The sequence below is a fragment of the Rutilus rutilus genome (assembly GCF_951802725.1).
Source record: "Rutilus rutilus genome assembly, chromosome: 13".
NCBI lineage: Eukaryota > Metazoa > Chordata > Actinopteri > Cypriniformes > Leuciscidae > Rutilus > Rutilus rutilus.
In genome coordinates this window covers 22720247-22739245 of record NC_140218.1, presented here as the reverse complement: position 1 = coordinate 22739245, position 18999 = coordinate 22720247, and the positions used below count along the sequence as shown (strand labels likewise).

The window sequence follows — 18999 nt, the reverse complement described above, 5'->3', positions numbered from 1 at the left end:
TTATTTGCTCCGGAACCAAAGAATGGAGGTAGGGATTTCCACGGACAGCGTATCTGATGTGAACATCCGGTGTTTATTTTGTCGGAGACGCCAACATGGCGAACCGGAGAGGCAATGCGAAGTCCGGGGAGCAGTCTGACAAATATTCTGTTTTGCTGCCAACCTACAACGAGCGAGAAAACCTCCCATTGATTGTGTGGTTGCTGGTGAAGTACTTCGGCGAGAGGTAACATAAATTGTATTGTTGTAATGAGCAAGAACCGGAAAACAACCACTTGTCAGATTGTAGAAGTCCTACTGATGAGCTGTCACTGACATTACACAATAACATTATCACCTGATTAGAGAATCCCTGAGAAGAAAATATATTTCGTTTGTTTTAAAAAGAGCATTCTTATTCAAATGAACATGTTTTAATGCAGTGGCTTCAACTACGAGATTATAGTCATTGATGACGGTAGTCCAGACGGAACACTGCAGATCGCCGAGCAGCTGCAGAAGATATACGGCGCTGACAAGATTGTGAGTTATGCATAATAATACACTCCACGTGATTGACAGCTCGTCGAATGTTGAAAGAAATTATGAAAATATGGCATATCTCTTCGTTTTAGCTCCTGAGACCGCGAGCACAAAAACTGGGATTAGGTAAATTGGCTCATATGTCTTAATACTTATTTTAGAGCTACATTTAGAGCTGACTTAAGTTCATGTCATTTCAGGAACGGCTTACATCCACGGCATTAAACATGCGTCAGGAAACTTCGTTATCATCATGGATGCAGATCTCTCACATCATGTAAGCGTTCCTGGATACAGTTTTGTACCTCCTAGAGTAAATCCTGGTATTTTGCCCGCCATTATAAAGCTGGAAATATTTGCAAACGTTTGTGTTTTCCAGGTCTGGAAAAGTCATGGAAATTTATGTCATGAAAAGTTCTATAATGCCTTAAATATTTTTCTAGTTATACTCTTAATTGGTTAAATATTTATCTTGGATATAGTACATGCTTACAAGCCTGAGCAATAGTGAGTAAAATTTAATTTTTATAATACGCATGCATATATATATATATATAATTATGACAAAAATATTTATGACATAAAAATATTTATTTATGAGAAAAAATCATTGTGAAGACAAATATAATTAAAGTTGGAATTATGATAAAAAACTTTTTAATTGCATAACAAAATGATTTTATTTTGGTCAATTAAGATTTATTTATCAAATCTTTTTTCTTCTTATGTAGCATAAATGGGCTTCCTTAGAATCAAAGTGGTTCACAAAATTAGTCTGAATGGCTCTGAGATCTGTTTGAATATGAATGTATTTTTAGAACCACTGAAAATGTCTTAAATTAATTTGTCAAAAAGTTTTGGATTGCTTCAAGCATGTTTACTCATATTTTCATCAATTTAAATAAATCATTTGTTTCTGCTTCACTGAGTGAAAGCTTCATGTACAATGAGTGTTTTTTCTTCTTCTTTCTCACAGCCAAAGTTTATCCCACAGTTCATTGAGTAAGTATTACCTCATGGTTCTGCTGTTAAAATACCTTTTTATCTGCTCATTAGTTAGTTTTGCTATAATAGCATTATCACATGCACTTGTATAGCAGCCACTTACGTGGATTTGTTCTTCGATCAGAAAACAGAAAGAGGGTGGATTTGACCTGGTGTCTGGCACAAGGTACAGAGGAGACGGTGGTGTGTATGGATGGGATCTGCGCCGGAAACTCATCAGGTATTTGGCTGGAAATTTCAGCTGACCGAGGATGTCAATTTTGTAACAATTGCCAAATATATTAGAAACTTCTCATCATTTTGAAACCCTATCTATATTGTTTATTACTGCCACTTATACACATATTCTGCCACACATCAATGTTCATGTTTAATGGATTTTATGGCACCACTAGATTGCTTAGTTTTGTTGTGGCGATTATTTTATTTTTAGTCGTGGGGCAAACTTTATCTCACAAGTGCTGCTCAGACCAGGAGCATCTGATCTCACAGGGAGTTTTAGGTAAGTGCATGTTAATAATTATTATTATTTTTATGTATTTTTTTACATCAGGTTTTTTATATGACATGATTGTATTACTGCCTCCTATCATGTGTTTCAGGCTTTATAAGAAAGAGGTTCTTGAAAAACTAGTAGAGCAGTGTGTGTCAAAAGGCTATGTGTTCCAGATGGAGATGATTGTGCGTGCGAGACAACTGGGCTATACAGTTGGGGAGGTCAGCACACATCTCTCATCCTGCATTTCCTATAATGTTGTTATTAAATAAAAAAAAAACCTGGTTTCACAGACAAGGCTTAAGCCTAGTCCCAGACTAAAATGCATGTTTGAGCTTTTTTAACTGAAAGCAACTTGTACTGAAATATCTTAAAAAATGTCAGTGCCATTGTTTTGTCTCAAGAAGCACACCTGCAATGTTTTTTTTCTCTAAGGCACGTTTAAAAATCTACTTAAATACCCTAAATAAACTCAGGTTTAATCCTGGCTTAATCTAAGCCCTGTCTGTGAAACCGGGCCTAAATGTTTTGAGATAATGCATTTACATAATATTAAGACTGTTATTACTGTGAACTATTACTTTATCTAATTTAAAGTATCAGAGTGCTTTGTTTTATGGGTCTGGGTCTCTGAAAGTGGTCTTGTCTGTCTATTACACAGGTTCCCATTTCATTTGTGGATCGTGTTTATGGGGAGTCCAAATTAGGTGGAAATGAAATCGTCTCCTTCCTGAAAGGACTGCTCACTCTTTTTGCCACTACATGACCTTTGACCTCATTTGGTTGTGTTTAGTGTTGTGATGTATGATCAGCACTGATCAATGTTGTGAATCAAGAATTCATGCTTTCCTAATAATTAGCTCGTTTTGATGAGTTATATGTCGCATATCAGGCTACACTAGCTTTTGGATTGCTTGGATTTGCCACCTTCCATTTTTCATTTAGTTTGGTTAATCATTTGACTATATTTTGAAATGTAAATTAAAATGTCCAAAAAAACTAAATTTTAATAAAAAGGACCAAATTGAGGAAGCTGGCTTTTTTCTGGAGTCGGGCGTGCTAAGGCTTATTTTATATACACTGCATTTTCTAGGCTATACTCTTTAAAAAGTTTCTTCCATTGGCATTCTTCCACAAATAACTTTTTTACATCCATGGAAGCTTTCCATTGCACAAAAGTTTCTTTATAGTAGAAAAGGGTTCTTTAGATTATTAAAACAAGGCTCCAGGCATGTGCTTGCGTCCTTTTTTACTGCCACTGCGACCACGTTGCCCAACTAATAAAAGAGCTGCCGTTTCTGTTTCTGCATACGAGAAACATCAAACGGGAAACAAAACGAAAGCGGAACAAAACTGTGCTACTCGTTGGACCGTTTATCGGCTCGGAGCTGTAGTAGGAAACGCAGCATGAGCTCAGAACAGGCACATGACTAGTGGCTGGTCTGTGTGTGCAATTCCACAAACCTGGAAAACCTTCTTATATAAGTAGTAGGCTTTTCTTTAGAAAGTAAAAATGTAAAGATAAAAAAATCAATAAATGAATAATTTGCTGCCACTGTGAGAATAACATTTAATCAATAAAAAAGTAACTGTAGTCTGATTGAGTATTTTAAAATCTAATACCATCTAATTACAAATACTTAATTTTTGGAATCTGATGACGTAATCCAGATTACAGATCCAGATCTGATAGTAACTGTAACCATGGTATTGTGGCAAATATAGGACCCTATTATAACAATCTAAGCACATGGTCTAAAGCGCACGGCGCAAGTGCACAGACTGTAGGGCGTGTCCGAATCCACTTTTGCTAGTTTAACGACGGAGATAATGCTCGGCGCATGGTTTAAAAGGGTTGTCGCTATTCTCTTAATGGGTAATGGGTGTGTTTTGGCCGTAACGTGCAATAAACCAATCAGAGTCTCATCTCCCATTCCCTTTAAAAGCCAGTTGCGCTCATGCCATGATGGATTCGCTATTTACATGACGAATTTACAAGCGGAAAGACTGAACGCTTCTCCGGAGAGCAAACGGATCTGCTTGTGCGCAAAGGTTAAAGGTTAAAGCGCGCAAGCAGACCATCTACGGGACACGGCGGATTCCACCATATCTTTATGTACACAATATTAATCTTTTACATTGTAATCCTTTGTGTGCTGCTGCGCGTCCCTGTGTGTTTAGTAAGCAGAGTGTACGCGTGTTGTGGACCCGCCTATAGGCGCATATTACTAATGTGCTCTTTAAATAACAAAACAAATATTGTGCCATCGACTTTAGACCAGGTTTCAGTTGGTCAATGGCGCAGTCTCAAAATAGCAACGTGCCAACAATGCGCCTGAGCACACCTCGTTTTCAGACCAGCACGCCCAGGGGCGCACAAATGCATTTGCTATTTAAACAACGTGACGCAGGACGTGAAAATGATAACTGCGTCAGGCTGAAACTAGAAAAAACACTTTGTTGCGCCTGGCACTGCGTTACGCCGGTTGAATGATAGGACCCATAGTGTTTTTACATTATTCATTTCAGGGTTCGTGCAACCTTTTGAGTGTGAAATTCAAGCACTTTTCAAGAACTTTCGAGTGCTTCACACAACTTTTTTCCAGCACTTCAAAGCTTTAAATGTGAATAATTATGTTGCAGGTTGATTAAAGGTGTGCCTCTAAATTTTCAGTAAGGGGCTACAGTGCTCTTAGTAAAAAAGCCCTGTAAATTGTTCTTCACAGAAAAAATGGTTCTTTTAAGAACTATTCACTAAAGGTTCTTCGGTGAACCCAAAATACTGCTTCTATTGCATTACTCTGAAAATAGCCTTTTGAAACATTTATATGTTTAGTAATTTTTTTTTTTAACAGCCTGGGAAAACCCTTCAGAATGAATGTTGTACTTTTATGAGTGGCTTTAAAGATGCATTTCATGAAATAAACATTTAATGTTGCAAAATTATTTTGCTTATGCAATGTTTTTGGACATAATAATCTGGATGTATAATATTTGTACAATACTTTTAACTATGGCTTTCTAATCAAACTGGAAAATAAGGCTGTATTATGCACTGAATTTCACACGAGTCAACGTCACAGTGTCGAAACCATAGGCTACATCCTATGATGAGATACTGCCATCAATCTAGTGTAGTAAGTGTCTACACTATCATGACTATCCAAAAATAATGATTTTCTCCCATCTGGGTTTAGAGTGTTCAGTCCCAATTGACACCCCAAACTTGTGTAATGTAAGGAATTGCTCTGGATGAGCTTTCTGCTGCCACCACCACGGGGGTATAACTCTTGAGCTGGAGGCCCAGAGGGTGGGGGAATCACCATGGCTCACAGTCTGCAACCCCAGCACTTGACATGCAGAAGTAGTCCCGGTGAGTTGCGCATGAGCGCGGTACAGCGCCACCACCCGAACTCATGATGCTCCGATGCTGGCTGAGTACTGAGGCACTGTATACATCCGACTCTCTGCGGGGGTAGATACCAGATGCAGAATTGACGCATACACCTCTACCCAATCAAGTTTCAGCCGATGGCGCCCCCTATGGATTCATTCCATGTAGCTGCACCCTGGGGCTGTTTACACCAATTTCGGGAGCATTTAATAAAAGGCTATATGCAAGCACAGACACACTTGTGCATTTCAGGTAAGCTAAGGTAGAGGGTTAATATTGGATTGGTGGTCGTTTGGCACCTCTCACCTCATGATCCCACACCCAACGCCTCTCCGTCGGCACAATGCTTTTTTATGCTAATCAAACACACATGTCACTTCCGCCCTTTTTCACACGCCATTTTGGATAGTATAGGTACTGGACCGGGTCGTATTGTTTAAGTGGATGGGGATTACGTTAATTGCTGTCAATTATACCGTTCTCGCGCGCCTTGTGTACTGTGCATCATCTCAAACGCAGCACGCGCTCGGCGGTTCACGTTCCTTCTTCTTCCAGGACCACCGTAGATAAGCACAGGCAGTGCTAGATGAGTTGGAGCAGCTCATTCCCGGCAAACAGACAGCTCTGGGTCGGCCCGTGACAGGAGTCGAGCTCCCTCTTTCGGCGTGGTGTGTCCGCCCGTGAAGCGGAGGACGAGGCGCTCAACTCGGGAGGCGGGAAAGTGACATTACGGGCTGCAGCTTGCGGGAGCACGGGCCAGGTAAACTCTCTCATCGTTGTGTGTTTTGGGAAAAAGAATCCGAATCAACTGCTAAGAGACCTGCTAATTCGCTTCTAAGACCCGGAGGAAAGCTGGAGGGAGTAAACCCGACCCTCAGGTGGAAAATGTAGCTAACGTTAATTGATTGTACCATACAGTTGTTGAGCAGTTCTGTCAGGTCATGAATTAAAAATAAAGTTTTTATATGTTCTTACCGTTGTAACTGTACCCGAGGTTCTGGTAGCCGAACGGGGGTTATATCATTTATACAGACCCTAAATCAGACTCACTCACTCCAGTTTCACTATTAAAAATCCGTTTGCTATGACAGTTAGGCTAACTCATCAGGAATAGCTCGCGTTGCACCGAATCAATTCTTAAAGGGACCTTCACCAAAAAAATAAAACCAATTATGTCATCGTTTATTCGACCCCATGTTATTCTAAATCCATTTTCTTTGATATACTAAATGAAATATAAGATGTTATGTTAGAACGACAGTCACCGTTCAGGTTTATTGCATGGGAAAAGATGCACTGAATGGTGACTGAGGCTGTCATTCTGCCTGACAGCTCCCTTTGTGTTTCACAGAAGAAAAGAAAGTCGTGTTTTTGGAACAACATGAGGGTGAATAAATTATTTGAATCTGATTATTATTATATATCGGTGAACTGTCGCAGTTTTACAAATAACGAACCAAAGTTGGCGCTTACTGGATTTGATGGCGTTTGACATGTCAACAAGCCAAACAGTTCAACGTGTGACTGTTATTGGACTCTAATTGGTCAGTTGTTCTCCTCGTCAGTGTGTTGTCATTTACTTGTGTATTTGGTTTTCCTCTATGCAGTTGATGGTTGGTCTATGTATTGTCAGTGTGGACTTTACTTTAGTATTTACCATCCTTGGTAGTTGTAGAATAGATGTAATTTAGCAAATAGCAATGCTTGGATTTATTTATATATATATATATATATATATATATATATATATATATATATATTCAGTTTTTCTTTGGCAGTTGTAGCTGTGGTGTTGAGCCTTTGATGAACAGATGATGCTGAATGTATTTGACAGCATTATGTTTTTCTCATTAACACAGGATTCATGTTTTTGGATATGGACGACCATCAGATAATTGCAACGTGACAGATGACATATATTTTAATTTTCAGTTTTATAAGTTGAGTTTTGCTGTGTATATGTGTATATATACCAAGTCATCTGTATTCTAGGGGATCATCAAATAACCTCCACACTGCAGAAATGGCTTCCCATGCACTGGCCTCTGCTGTTGCCTCAACAGGAGGCGCCATTCCAGGGTTGTAATGCAGAAGCCTGCACGAAAAAGGGAGTGGAAAAAGGGCAGGCAGAACAGGGAGAGGCTTATATAACATGGAGGAAGAGCTGTTCTCTAGCGCCATCTACAAAGGATGGGAGAAAGTCAGCGAGGAGATGAGAAACGCCTAACCAAAGAGAGCCCCCATTCAGTGCCGAAGTGAAACTGCTGCTCTTTGTTCAAGCAGGGTGTACTGTGTGATGCTTGTCATCAGTGAGGCCAACAGCTGATGCAGGTTTTCCATGAAGACAGGTCAGATAGGTTCATGACCTTTGACCTTAGTTGATCTTTGACCTCATTTCTGAAGGCTGCAGTGGGCAGTTATTTAGCGTTGCGGTTGTGCATGTTTATTTATTCATTTACGATATATTTGGTAGAGCGCAGATCTGCAGTGCTAATGCTGTAGAATGTTGGCCACAGATTTGTTGGATGTGTTTGTGTTTTTCAGTTGTGCCATCATATTTTGAAACAGTGCCATCCCAACCAGGAGTACATAGCCATCATGTATTGAAGCACTTTTACATACTTCATGTTTCATTTCAATTTTGCTTTGTTATTATTACATGTGAAACAGATATTATATGTAAATGATGTACACTGTAAAACATTATTGTTGGCTTAACTTAGTTGGTAAATGCCTGATGAAGGTTATGAGACCAAAACGTTGCGATAGTGTGTGCGATTTTTCTTTTAGGTTTTTTGGTTTGTTTAACTTTTTAAAAAAAGTAAGTAACCTGGTTTCCTTAATTTGAAGTTCATTGAAATTCAAAAAAATTAGTTAATACAATGTAGGAGATTGGTTTGATCAGCAGAAACTCAAAATATTGTGTTATCTGAACCACATAAATTAAGTTGATTTGACAAAAGAAAAAATGTTGCGATAAATCACAAAAATATTTTTTTACAGTGTATATTATACCATTCAAAAGTTTTGGGTCAGTAAGAGAAAAAAAAAAAAGAAAAAAAATGTTTTGAAAGAAATTAATGCTTTTATTCAGCAAAGATGCATTCAATTGTGGGAGTAAAGATGCATCAAAAGTGAGAGTTAAGACATTTTTATTGTTAAAAAAAAAATTCTATATAAAATAAATGCTGTACTTTTGACCTTTTTATTCATCAAACATTCCTGAAAAATAAAGTGTCATTGTTTCCACAAAAATATTTTTGGAACACAACTGTTTTCAACATTGATAATAATAAGAAATGTTTTTTGAGCAGCAGAAAGCTGATCAATCATGATAAGGCCCTTCTCAGTCCATCTTTTAAAAGTAGCATCCCAACTAGGGGGTAGTTTTAGTTAAAATTAGTTTCCAATGGTGTAATGTCTCATCTGAATGTCATTCATGTTAAAATTTGTTGTTGGTGGTGGTGTCAGTGAAGTCATAAGACATTAAAAGTTGGAAAACACTGTTGTACAATAAGCGATATTGTATGGTGTCAAAAGTAAGTTAACTTTTTGCGTTTTGTGATAAGCAAGTTAATTTTCCCAGGCTGTGATGAGGACTTAGAGAAAGAAACTGACTCATTTGTTGTGCTTTAGACCTTTTTCTCTCCTTTTGACCATTTCTCTGACATGAAGCTTGTGTTTATGGTCTGGATTAGGGTACTGTATTGATGGTCGTGTCACAGTGAGATATTGACATAATTGATATAACCAATGAATGATTTTTTTTATTGTTCTCTGAAATCATTCAAACAATACAAAATGTGTACCCATTTGTGATGGTAATAATGTGATTTATTTCAGGTGACAGAATGTTTCAACTCCCAGTGAACAACCTCAGCAGTCTAAGGAGAGCTAGGAAAAATGTGAAAAAAGTGCTGGGTGACATTGGCTTGGACTTTTGCAGGGAGCACATTGATGTAAGTAATTTTGATGTTTGACTTGTTATATGTCTACATAGGCAAGGAAGTACTACATACTCACTATCATGGACCATATGATTCACCTTAAGACAGAACACAAATTTTGTGTTTCCATTTTACATTCTGTGTCACAGTGGTACTATTTTTTTTTTTACTAAGGATGCTCCGGTCAGTTTTTTTTTCGCAGGCGATACCGACTACCGATTTCTTGTCATCATGATCGGCCAATCCCGATTATTCAAACTTTATAAAAGTTCAGTTCACATTTATTTGTATATTGCTTTTCATAATACATATTGTTTCAAAGCATATTGTTTCTACATTACAATTTAGAGTGATCTGTTATCAGAGGTCACTGTCCAAGTATATGGTAATACCATATTTTGTAAATTTATAGGTCTACGATTATACAAATCATGCAGTTAGGTAACATCATTATTAATTTAAGGAAGAAACAATGAGCTTGTTAAAGTGCTTATTGCAAGTTGTGAACATAATGATTACAATACATAGAACATTTTCCAGTGGTGCCAAGTAAGTGATATTTAGGTATCGTCAAGTACATGGTCTCATTTGATAGAAAACCTTTCAAATTTTGAAGAAAATAGATACTGATCATGTTTGGAGGTTCTTATGTAACAACACTGCTAAGAAAACCCCTGAAAAAGCCATGCAATTTATTGATTTATTATGTTATTATTCATGCTTGACATGATGACTATTAGAAAGTATGACAAGTCATAGAATTAGTTTTGGGCTTGTTCACAATCATGTCAACGTCAAATTTTGTGTTGATATGTTAAAGCAATCAAAAGTTAAGACATTTGGAACCAAGATAGCCTTTTTATCAAAAGTTTAAAAACCTCTAGTCTCCAAACAAGTGATCTGAGTATTTTACTGAACATAAGAACTACTTACATGTGTCAACGCCACAATAAAGCATACAAATATTTATAATTACATAGAATAAGAATTAAAAAACAAACAGAATAAGTAACAAATAATAAGATCCTGGATGAGTGATCTTCCAGCACTGTTTCAGCTGTACGCTCCTGTTCTATGGCACATGGTAAATCAAGACCTGTCAATCTGATCGATTAATCCGAGTGCGCTCCAGCTATAAAACAGTGTCCAAATGTTCTATACACATCGTCCCTAGTCATACCAGAGACTTAACTTTCAAATGATGTTGGAAAACATTATATCATTATGTGAGGATTTTCTTAAGATCTCCACAACATGTCATGTTGTATATGGGCTCATTTGAATCAAAATAACCTGCTCTAAATAACAATGTGTGGTTTTACTATGGTTTATGAATGTTTGGCGAAGTTAAAAAGCAGAACGTGGTGCAATGGTCTGTAATCTGTATACTGTTTACATGTGCGTGGGTGGCGACTTTTTACAGGTTTTAAATTGCGATAGTTTTGTGAGATCGGCCATATTTAGTGACTACCGATCAAGGGTGTACTCACACTAGGCGATCTGAGCCGTGCTCGAGCACGTTTGACCCCCAAAGTCTGGTTCATTTGACTAGTAGTTTAGTTGGGCTGGGGCGCGGTACGCGGTACCAACTATAACTAATTGGACTGTATCAATTTTCAAGTTTAAATTAAATTAAATCATTTGAGTACATTTAGCTTTATAACAGGTCTAATTTTCACCTTATCAATCACAATCATGCCAGGCCACGGTAGATGGTAGGGCTGCACGGTATATATACACTCGATTTGCGATGTCAAGTATAGGGATCGTAGTTGATCGGTTCCTGTTTGATTAATTGCAAAGTTGAACCATCATAGAGTGAAAGTTTATCATTTGCATGTGTTTAAGTCCTGTCAGTTTAAACATCAAGTGCAAAAAGACTGGAACTCACGCAGTGTTTTCTGTGCGCGCAAACAGAGCCGTGCAGACAGCAAGTGAACACCGAATTCAGTTCTCTTTCTCTAAATTTGAGTTTGAACGGACATGTGCACGAGAAATTAAGTCAAAATGCCTGTCTCGGATAGCCTGGCTAACGTGAGACCTCGTGGTCTGGGAACCACATGTTCATTTTCTCATATTTGAGGCGTGGTTTACGAATGCCCAGAGCCGTTTATTGGGCGCTACGTATGTCTATCAAATGCGCCTGTACGTAGCTCATAGCCAATCATTTCAATTATACCAGATGACCTATGTAGAGCGACAGAAATTCGACGAGGAAGAAGATGAAATAAACTTGTTCTAAACTACTTAGAACACTATCTAAGGCTGCATCGAAAGGCAACTTCGCGTCTGATGCCATGTTGGATCCTTAGATATAAACAAACTGCTTCGGTGTGTCGCATAGACGTCGTCATCGTCTTGCTGCTCCCTCCCCGTTCTGTGATTGGTTCCCTTTTTGAGGGGAAAATCTGGTCCATGGTGTCCAGGCTGCCTAGCAGCGTGAATAAAAGCGTGCTGCTCTCAAGGCAGCATGGGGAAACCCAGGCTATGTCTCGGAAAGTATCCTCGTAAACATAGTCGGTTATGAAAATCACTTTTGTAGCTTTAACAAATATATATTGTGTCAATTAATTATATTTAATTTATAAAGTGAAGGCTATGCAGTGTTATTTTACATTTGATTATTCAAAGTACCGGAATACAGTTAGATTTACCTGAAAAACAAAGCACTGCTTATTTTATTTGTCTTTGTTTTGTTGTATTTATCTATGCTTGTAACTTGTTTATTTTGATAATAAAAATAATTGCACATTCCTACAAAATCACCCCAATCATTCTAGAATGATTCATTCTTTACCAATAGTGCTATTCAAATCATCTGGTGAAATTATTTTCATATCGCTATATATATATATATATATATATATATATATATATATATATATATATATATATATATATATAGCAGGAAAACTAAATATCGCAATGTAAATTTTTTCCAATATTGTTCAGCCCTTGTACAAGGCAATCATGCCTAGTGTGAGAACACCCTGTGTCTCAGAATGTGATTATCAGCCGATACCGATCTGCGACCAATCGTCAACTTTTATTTTTTTACCATTTATCTTTTAATTAAATTTTTTTTTTTTTTTTACATTAACAGTACAGATACATCAATACATTTTCTGCAAGCACATAGTGCAGTTTATTTTGATTGTAATGTAGGGCCAAGAAAACAGGTTTTTTTTAGATTTGAGATTGACAGAAAAGCCTTGTTTTTAATAAATTCCGTACTTTTGTTGCATGATATAATTACTATGTCTGCTGTTATGGTGCGTTCAAGTCCTCCTGGGAAGTTTGTATTTACTAGGTGGGAAGTCGTGTTTACGACGGCATGCGTGTTCAAGTCCCTTTTGTCAGAGTAAGATTGCGGTGTACTTTCTCTTATTAAATTACACAAAAATAGAGCACGGTTCTCAAACTCTACTTCTAGAAAATGAAGAACAAGGAATATGCATCAGGTGTGTTTTGCTTTTTTATGTTTTTAATTAATCTATGAAGCCACTGTATACTTTATCGTTACATATTATATTGTTATTAGGAATGCACCAATACCACTTTTTCCAGATCGAGTCCGATACCGATACTTTCATTTTTGGTACTCGCCGATACCGATACCTGTAATTTCACTGAATTTGTCATTTTTAAATATATTGGTAGAGAAAACTAAATAATGTAAATCATATTAGTTGGCTTAATTTGTTCATCAAATAAATATTTCATGCTTAATTGAGCTTGCTAAAATGCATTGTATGAGCTTCTGTTACTTTCACTCTTCATTCTATTGCTCTATCATATTGTATCTTTTATTTAATAGGATTTAGAATCCGTGTATCATTCGTTCAGTCGTCTTTTTTTTTATTTAATATTGAAAGTAGAAAAATGAGAAAACAGTCTCAGGTTTCGTTTTTTTATTTTTTTCAAAAAAAACAAGAATTCAGCTTGATTTTTCGTTTTTCGTTCTGAGGTAGAAAAAGTAATAAACAGCTTGAATATTCGATTTCCATCTTTTCCAATATTATGTAGACAGAACATCATAAAGGCCGGACAGTATATTGAATACTTAAGATTTATTTAAAGATTTATTTGTTTTTTGCTGATAAAAATTAAGCAACATTGTGGAATGCAGTTTGATAATTCCTTATTCATTTTGGCTATTTGCGAATGCTTCCTCTTTTAATCAAGACATCAATTCTAAAATAATTGTTTAGCTTTATCACCCAGTCCTACATGTGAACCGGTTCTAACACTACTCACTGTACTTGATTTCCAGTGTCTGTTTTTTTTTTTTTTTTTTTTTTTTTTTTTTTATGTACAAAAGTATATGATGCAATTCTTCTAAAATACTTGATATGGTCTTAATCTTTATTGTATTGAGACAACCATATAAAGTCTTTTTCACTCTTTATTTTTATTTTTCCCATACAGGACTATAAGGACTTTGTTCCCAATGAGTTCTACATGAAAAACACTGCATGGGACGATGTGTGTATGTGGGATCCCTCAATGACCAAATCACAAGTGAGTAGTATCTTAAGTGTTACTTAAAGAAAGGAAAATAATATTTTGTCTGTTTGTTTTTGAGCACATCTACATTTTTCCTTACCCATTTGTCTTCTGTCTTCTTAGGACTACCGCTCCAAGCCTTTCTGTTGTTCAGGATGTACATTCTCCTCCAAGTTTTTCTCTGCCTACAAGAGTCACTTTCGTAATGTGCACAGTGAGGACTTTGAAAACCGCATTCTCCTGAACTGCCCCTATTGCACTTACAATGGGAACAAAAAGACTTTGGAGACACACATTAGACTGTTTCATATGCCCAATGTGGTGCGCCAGAATGTTGGAGGACCTCAGGGAGCAGGGGTTGGTTTGAAAGATGGTGCTCGACTGGATAAGACACGTGATAATATAGAGCAAGCAGTGTACTACTGCAAGAAATGCACTTACAGAGACCCACTATATAATGTGGTGCGAAGGCATATCTACCGGGAACATTTTCAACACGTAGCGGCACCGTACTTGGTGAGGCCTGGTGAGAAGATAACACCACCCAATGGGACAACAGCAGGCTCTGGTACAGGGAGCAATGCTGATTCTGGTGGTGCCAACAGTACGAGCACAGCCATCCACTGCAAACGGTGCCTCTTTGTACCCCGAACCTATGAAGCCCTCGTGCAGCATGTCATTGAGGACCATGAGCGCATTGGTTATCAAGTTACTGCCATGATTGGACACACCAATGTAGTGGTACCTCGGGCGAAGCCTGTGATTATGGTGTCCCCTAAAGCTCAGGGTGATAAGGGCCTCATTGGTGTAATGCCAAAGGGTACAGTAGTGACTGGGGTACGGCCTTTATCCACTCAGCAGCTGAGCCGAATTGTCATTCCTAAAGGAAGTTTGAACTCAAGTGGTCTCCTGTCAGGTGTTCACCTGAAACAGGGGGCATTTGGTCTGAAGCCAGGGACTACACAATCCTTGACCATCGGAGGACAACAGGTTCAGCTCTCAATCCCACAGCAGTCTCAAACAAGCAAACCACAGCTTTCTGCTAGTCTCCGCAGTTCGGTTTCTGCATCTGCATCCACTTCCATACTAAAGATCCCTCAACTGAACTCTCGAGTTCAGGCAGCAGCTACTACGGTGTCATCTGTTACGTCCAAGAAGGGCAACTCTGTCATCGGCACATCTTACACTCAGAAATGGAAGATCTGCACCATCTGCAATGAGCTCTTTCCAGAAAACGTGTATAGTTCTCATTTTGAAAAGGAGCACAAAGCAGAAAAGGTACCGGCGGTGGCCAACTACATCATGAAAATTCACAACTTCACCAGTAAATGCTTATACTGCAACCGTTACTTACCCAGCGACACGCTTCTTAACCACATGTTGATACATGGCTTATCTTGCCCGCACTGCAGGGCCACATTCAATGATGTGGAAAAAATGGTGACGCACATGCGAGGGGTACATCCCAACGAATCCGTCGGGCCACGGACAGACTCCCCACTTACTTTTGACCTCACGCTTCAGCAGGGAAATCCCAAGAATGTCCAGCTGATCGTCACCACATATAACATGCGGGATGCCCCAGAAGAATCTGTGGCATTCCATGCCCAAAACAACGCATTACCACCATCATTGCAGGGGAACAAACAGGTTACCACACAAGTCCCAAAGATACCCTCAGATGCCTCAGACGCCATACCAGCTAAGGCTACACCTCAAGCGGCTGTACCTTATAAGAAGGATGTAGGCAAAACACTTTGTCCTCTTTGCTTTTCGATTCTTAAGGGGCCCATCTCAGATTCTCTAGCTCACCACTTGCGTGACCGCCATCAAGTTATACAAACGGTTCATCCTGTGGAGAAGAAGTTGACTTACAAGTGTATCCATTGCCTTGGCGTCTACACTAGTAACATGACTGCTTCCACTATCACTTTGCATCTAGTGCACTGCCGGGGTGTCAGCAAAACTCAGAACGGCCGGCCTGCTCCTTCTGCGAGAGTTGCACAGGCCCAGGGGGCTGGTCTTAAACGGGCAGGTTTAGCAAATTTAGACCAAACTGAGCCAAAGAGAAGAAAATCCGGAACCGATGACCAGACTGGTCATAGCCCACCACTTTCAACTGACAAACAAGACGACCCTGTAGTCTTTGCCTTGGACCCGAAGGGTTACGAGAATGAGTCCTACGAGACACGAAAAGCTTTCCTCACTCAGTACTTCAACAGGCAGCCTTACCCCACTCGCCAAGAGGTGGAGAAGCTTGCGTCAAGCCTCTGGCTTTGGAAATCTGACATTGCGAGTCACTTCTCAAATCGAAGGAGGAGATGCATGCTGAATTGTGAAACGTTAAACACTCGGGTCCTGCTGGGATTTAAAATGCAAGACATTGTAGATTTGCATCAGCCCATTAACTTTGACTCAAAATGCTATTTCGAGAACCATAAACATGACCATAAAAGACGAACTACTAAGTATCGCATAGGCCGATCTGCAAATGCCATTCGCTTTCGGCAAAGAGCTATAACCAATGGTGACCTGCAGCAGAAGCATGGGACGCTAACAAGGGGTTCCGCCAAAGCCTCGCTTTACTCAAATGGTCAAAAGGCCATCATAGGGAGCAACTGCAATGATTCAATGAAGAGCACCTTAAAACCTGGAGCACTTGCCAATTCTGAACCAATTGCTGTCGACTCGGACAGCGATAATGAGGTGAATGCGCAAAATGCTAGTCTAAATGCACAGTCGCTTAGTGAGGAACCAGAGACAAATGATAAAGGGGATGGCAGTTGCTCTGACATCCAGGAGGATGCCCACAGCGAAAACGGCTATGGGTCGAAAGACTTTTTAAATGAAACAAGGCAACAAAAGGGCGAATGTCAGTCAGGTATCACAAACAAGCTTGAACAATCAGAGACAGAATTAACCAAGCAACAGGTCTGATTTCTGGACAGGGTTAATGCACATGTATACTTTTGCTGTACTTTGATGTACACCAACAATGCTGCCTCATTGAACTTCTGAATCTGGACCTTGGTTACCTTACAGATGGTAACTATAAGGATCTGCTTTTCCCTCAACACCTAAAGCCATTTGAGAAAGGCAAAAAAAAGTCATGTTTTACAGTTTGAAGTATGAAGATGAATGCAAATTGTTTGATTGGGAAGCTGGGGTTGACCTCCTCAGGATAGGCAAAGAAAACACTCAACATTCACCAAACAATACATGATTTGCCTTCAGTTTGTTTCTTTAACACCCAGAAACATAACCATACTTGTTCATGTTCATTCAGCCGCTATTGTGGCTAAAGGAGTGATTATTAGAACCAACAGGTATTATTACATTTTATGTTATCCTTTAGCATTGGTAGTGTATATTTGTACAGTCTTTTAGATCTGTCTAAGGAGATGTGTAGGTGTACTCAATGATAAAAAAAAAGAAGATTTGCTATACTTTTTGTGCTCACACTTAACGTTTATATGCTCTACATTGGTTCACATAGACAATGGATGTGGCTTCGGTGGCTGTTTTTCCCGTTTACTTTTATTAACAAAAGTATAGCATTTTGTTAAAAAAAAAAAAATCCAAGTATAAATAATGCAAAATAAAAGAACCTAATCCCTTGCTTTTGTTTTGCCTGTTTATAATTGAAGCATAATTTTTTTTATAAATATATTCACCATCCTGTAACTTGTGTTTTGCTTCCAGAGCAGCTTTCCATATATCCACATGATCTGCCCTAACGTAAGAGTATTTGGCATTTAAATTGACCACTGTAGCATTGTGCTAAGTAGACTAGCCTGTGTTTGGTTCAGCCTCCGCTGACTGCTATATTTTTCTTTTTATAGCAGTTACACTTTTCTTATTTAATTTCCTCCAGCTGGACTCTGTTGTGACCTGGGGTCCAGAATGAGCATCTCTGTTCAGTCTAACTTTCTGTATGTTTAAAATTTGTAACCTTCAGTTTATGTTGTTTTTCTTTTGTTTATCCCCTTTATTCTATTTTTCTTTGTCACTGCAAGCATTTCTGAACAATAAAGTGCTGTATTGTCCATCTCACAATGCTTCTAACCCTGGTCAGTCTCTATCATCTTTTTCTTTTTCTACTTCCCTTTGACCTTTTTGCTGGTTTGGACTGCTGAAAACTACACATTGCAGGGTTAACATTTTTTTTTTGTGAACTAATGGAAAGTATGATGTATAATATTCAATATTCTCTCTAAAAAGTTGTGTAGGTTGGCCTGATAATTTGAGCAACACTGTTCTTAACCTCAACCCATAACACTTCATAACCCAATTCTCTGATCTCGCTTTTCTTCATTTGCTTGGGCACAGAGTTTGTAAGGGAGTTGCATATTTTAGTTATTAGAACTTGATACTTTCTGGACTAAAAATACAGTAATGGAGATTTAATCACATAAAAAAAAAAAAAAACAGCATAGGTTGCATGTGTTCACTTATCTAAGAATAACTTTTGCTTAACACATCTTTATAAGTCAATATAAAATATCGTTCACAACCTATTTTACCACTGTAATATAGCATTTCTAAGTAGGATATATACTGGATTGCTAAAAAGGGTCTTTTAAAGGGATGGTTCAGAGTAATCTCAACCTAGGGTCCCAAACAGGCTTTTCCCAAATCACGGAAGTGACCTCAACGTCTGGGTTAGCGGTAGCATAAGCCATCAGGCAAGTTTTATTTAAATAAACTCCTGATGTACTAACAAACTTTCCAATGCCTTGTTTTATGAGTACAGAACCTATTTGTACTACTGTAGAAGTTTGGTACCATTCCGGGCATTATTAGTGGGGTAATTTACGAGATACAACCTTGGATCCATTAGCGCCTGCACTAAGCCATTCGGCTGATATCTCTAAATAAGCTCTAACTTTAATAATGTTGGACCAAGAAAAAAAAAAAAGCTTCTGGGGGGGGGTGCTTGGCTCGAGGTCATGGTTCAAAGGACCCTAGGTTGAAATTACTCAGAACCATCCCTTTAATGACAAGTGGAAAGAGGGGACAGGTTGAAAAACAGAGAGGCTTTTACTTTAGACTGTCCTCAACTCACTAGGTATGTTTATATGCACTAATTTTAATTTTTTAATTTATTAGATTGCAACTAAATGTTGATT

At 38.4% G+C, this 18999-nt stretch overlaps 2 protein-coding genes across 2 annotated transcripts; both read left to right on the top strand.

Annotated features, from left to right (window-relative positions):
- Positions 1-11: 11 nt before the first annotated feature.
- Positions 12-4969, top strand: dpm1 (dolichyl-phosphate mannosyltransferase subunit 1, catalytic). Its single transcript, XM_084427593.1, has 9 exons — positions 12-226; positions 423-522; positions 615-648; positions 723-799; positions 1499-1524; positions 1652-1747; positions 1961-2029; positions 2130-2244; positions 2685-4969. Exons 1-9 carry the CDS (start codon positions 96-98, stop codon positions 2787-2789), a joined length of 753 nt encoding a protein of 250 aa, XP_084283719.1. The 5' UTR covers positions 12-95; the 3' UTR covers positions 2790-4969.
- A 605-nt stretch (positions 4970-5574) lies between these two features.
- Positions 5575-17934, top strand: adnpb (activity-dependent neuroprotector homeobox b). The gene is made up of 4 exons (XM_084427592.1): positions 5575-6177; positions 9261-9376; positions 13793-13885; positions 13994-17934. The coding sequence occupies exons 2-4, from the start codon at positions 9269-9271 to the stop codon at positions 16805-16807; spliced, it is 3015 nt and encodes a 1004-aa protein (XP_084283718.1). The 5' UTR covers positions 5575-6177; positions 9261-9268; the 3' UTR covers positions 16808-17934.
- Positions 17935-18999: the final 1065 nt, after the last annotated feature.

Coding starts and splice junctions, on each gene's coding strand:
- dpm1 (XM_084427593.1), top strand. CDS start 96: ATGGCGAACCGGAGAGGCAATGCGAAGTCCGGGGAGCAGTCTGACAAA. Junction 1,525..1,651: donor TTTATCCCACAGTTCATTGA/GTAAGTATTACC, acceptor TTCTTCGATCAG/AAAACAGAAAGAGGGTGGAT. Junction 1,748..1,960: donor CTGCGCCGGAAACTCATCAG/GTATTTGGCTGG, acceptor TTTTATTTTTAG/TCGTGGGGCAAACTTTATCT.
- adnpb (XM_084427592.1), top strand. CDS start 9,269: ATGTTTCAACTCCCAGTGAACAACCTCAGCAGTCTAAGGAGAGCTAGG. Junction 9,377..13,792: donor TTTGCAGGGAGCACATTGAT/GTAAGTAATTTT, acceptor TTTCCCATACAG/GACTATAAGGACTTTGTTCC. Junction 13,886..13,993: donor CCTCAATGACCAAATCACAA/GTGAGTAGTATC, acceptor CTGTCTTCTTAG/GACTACCGCTCCAAGCCTTT.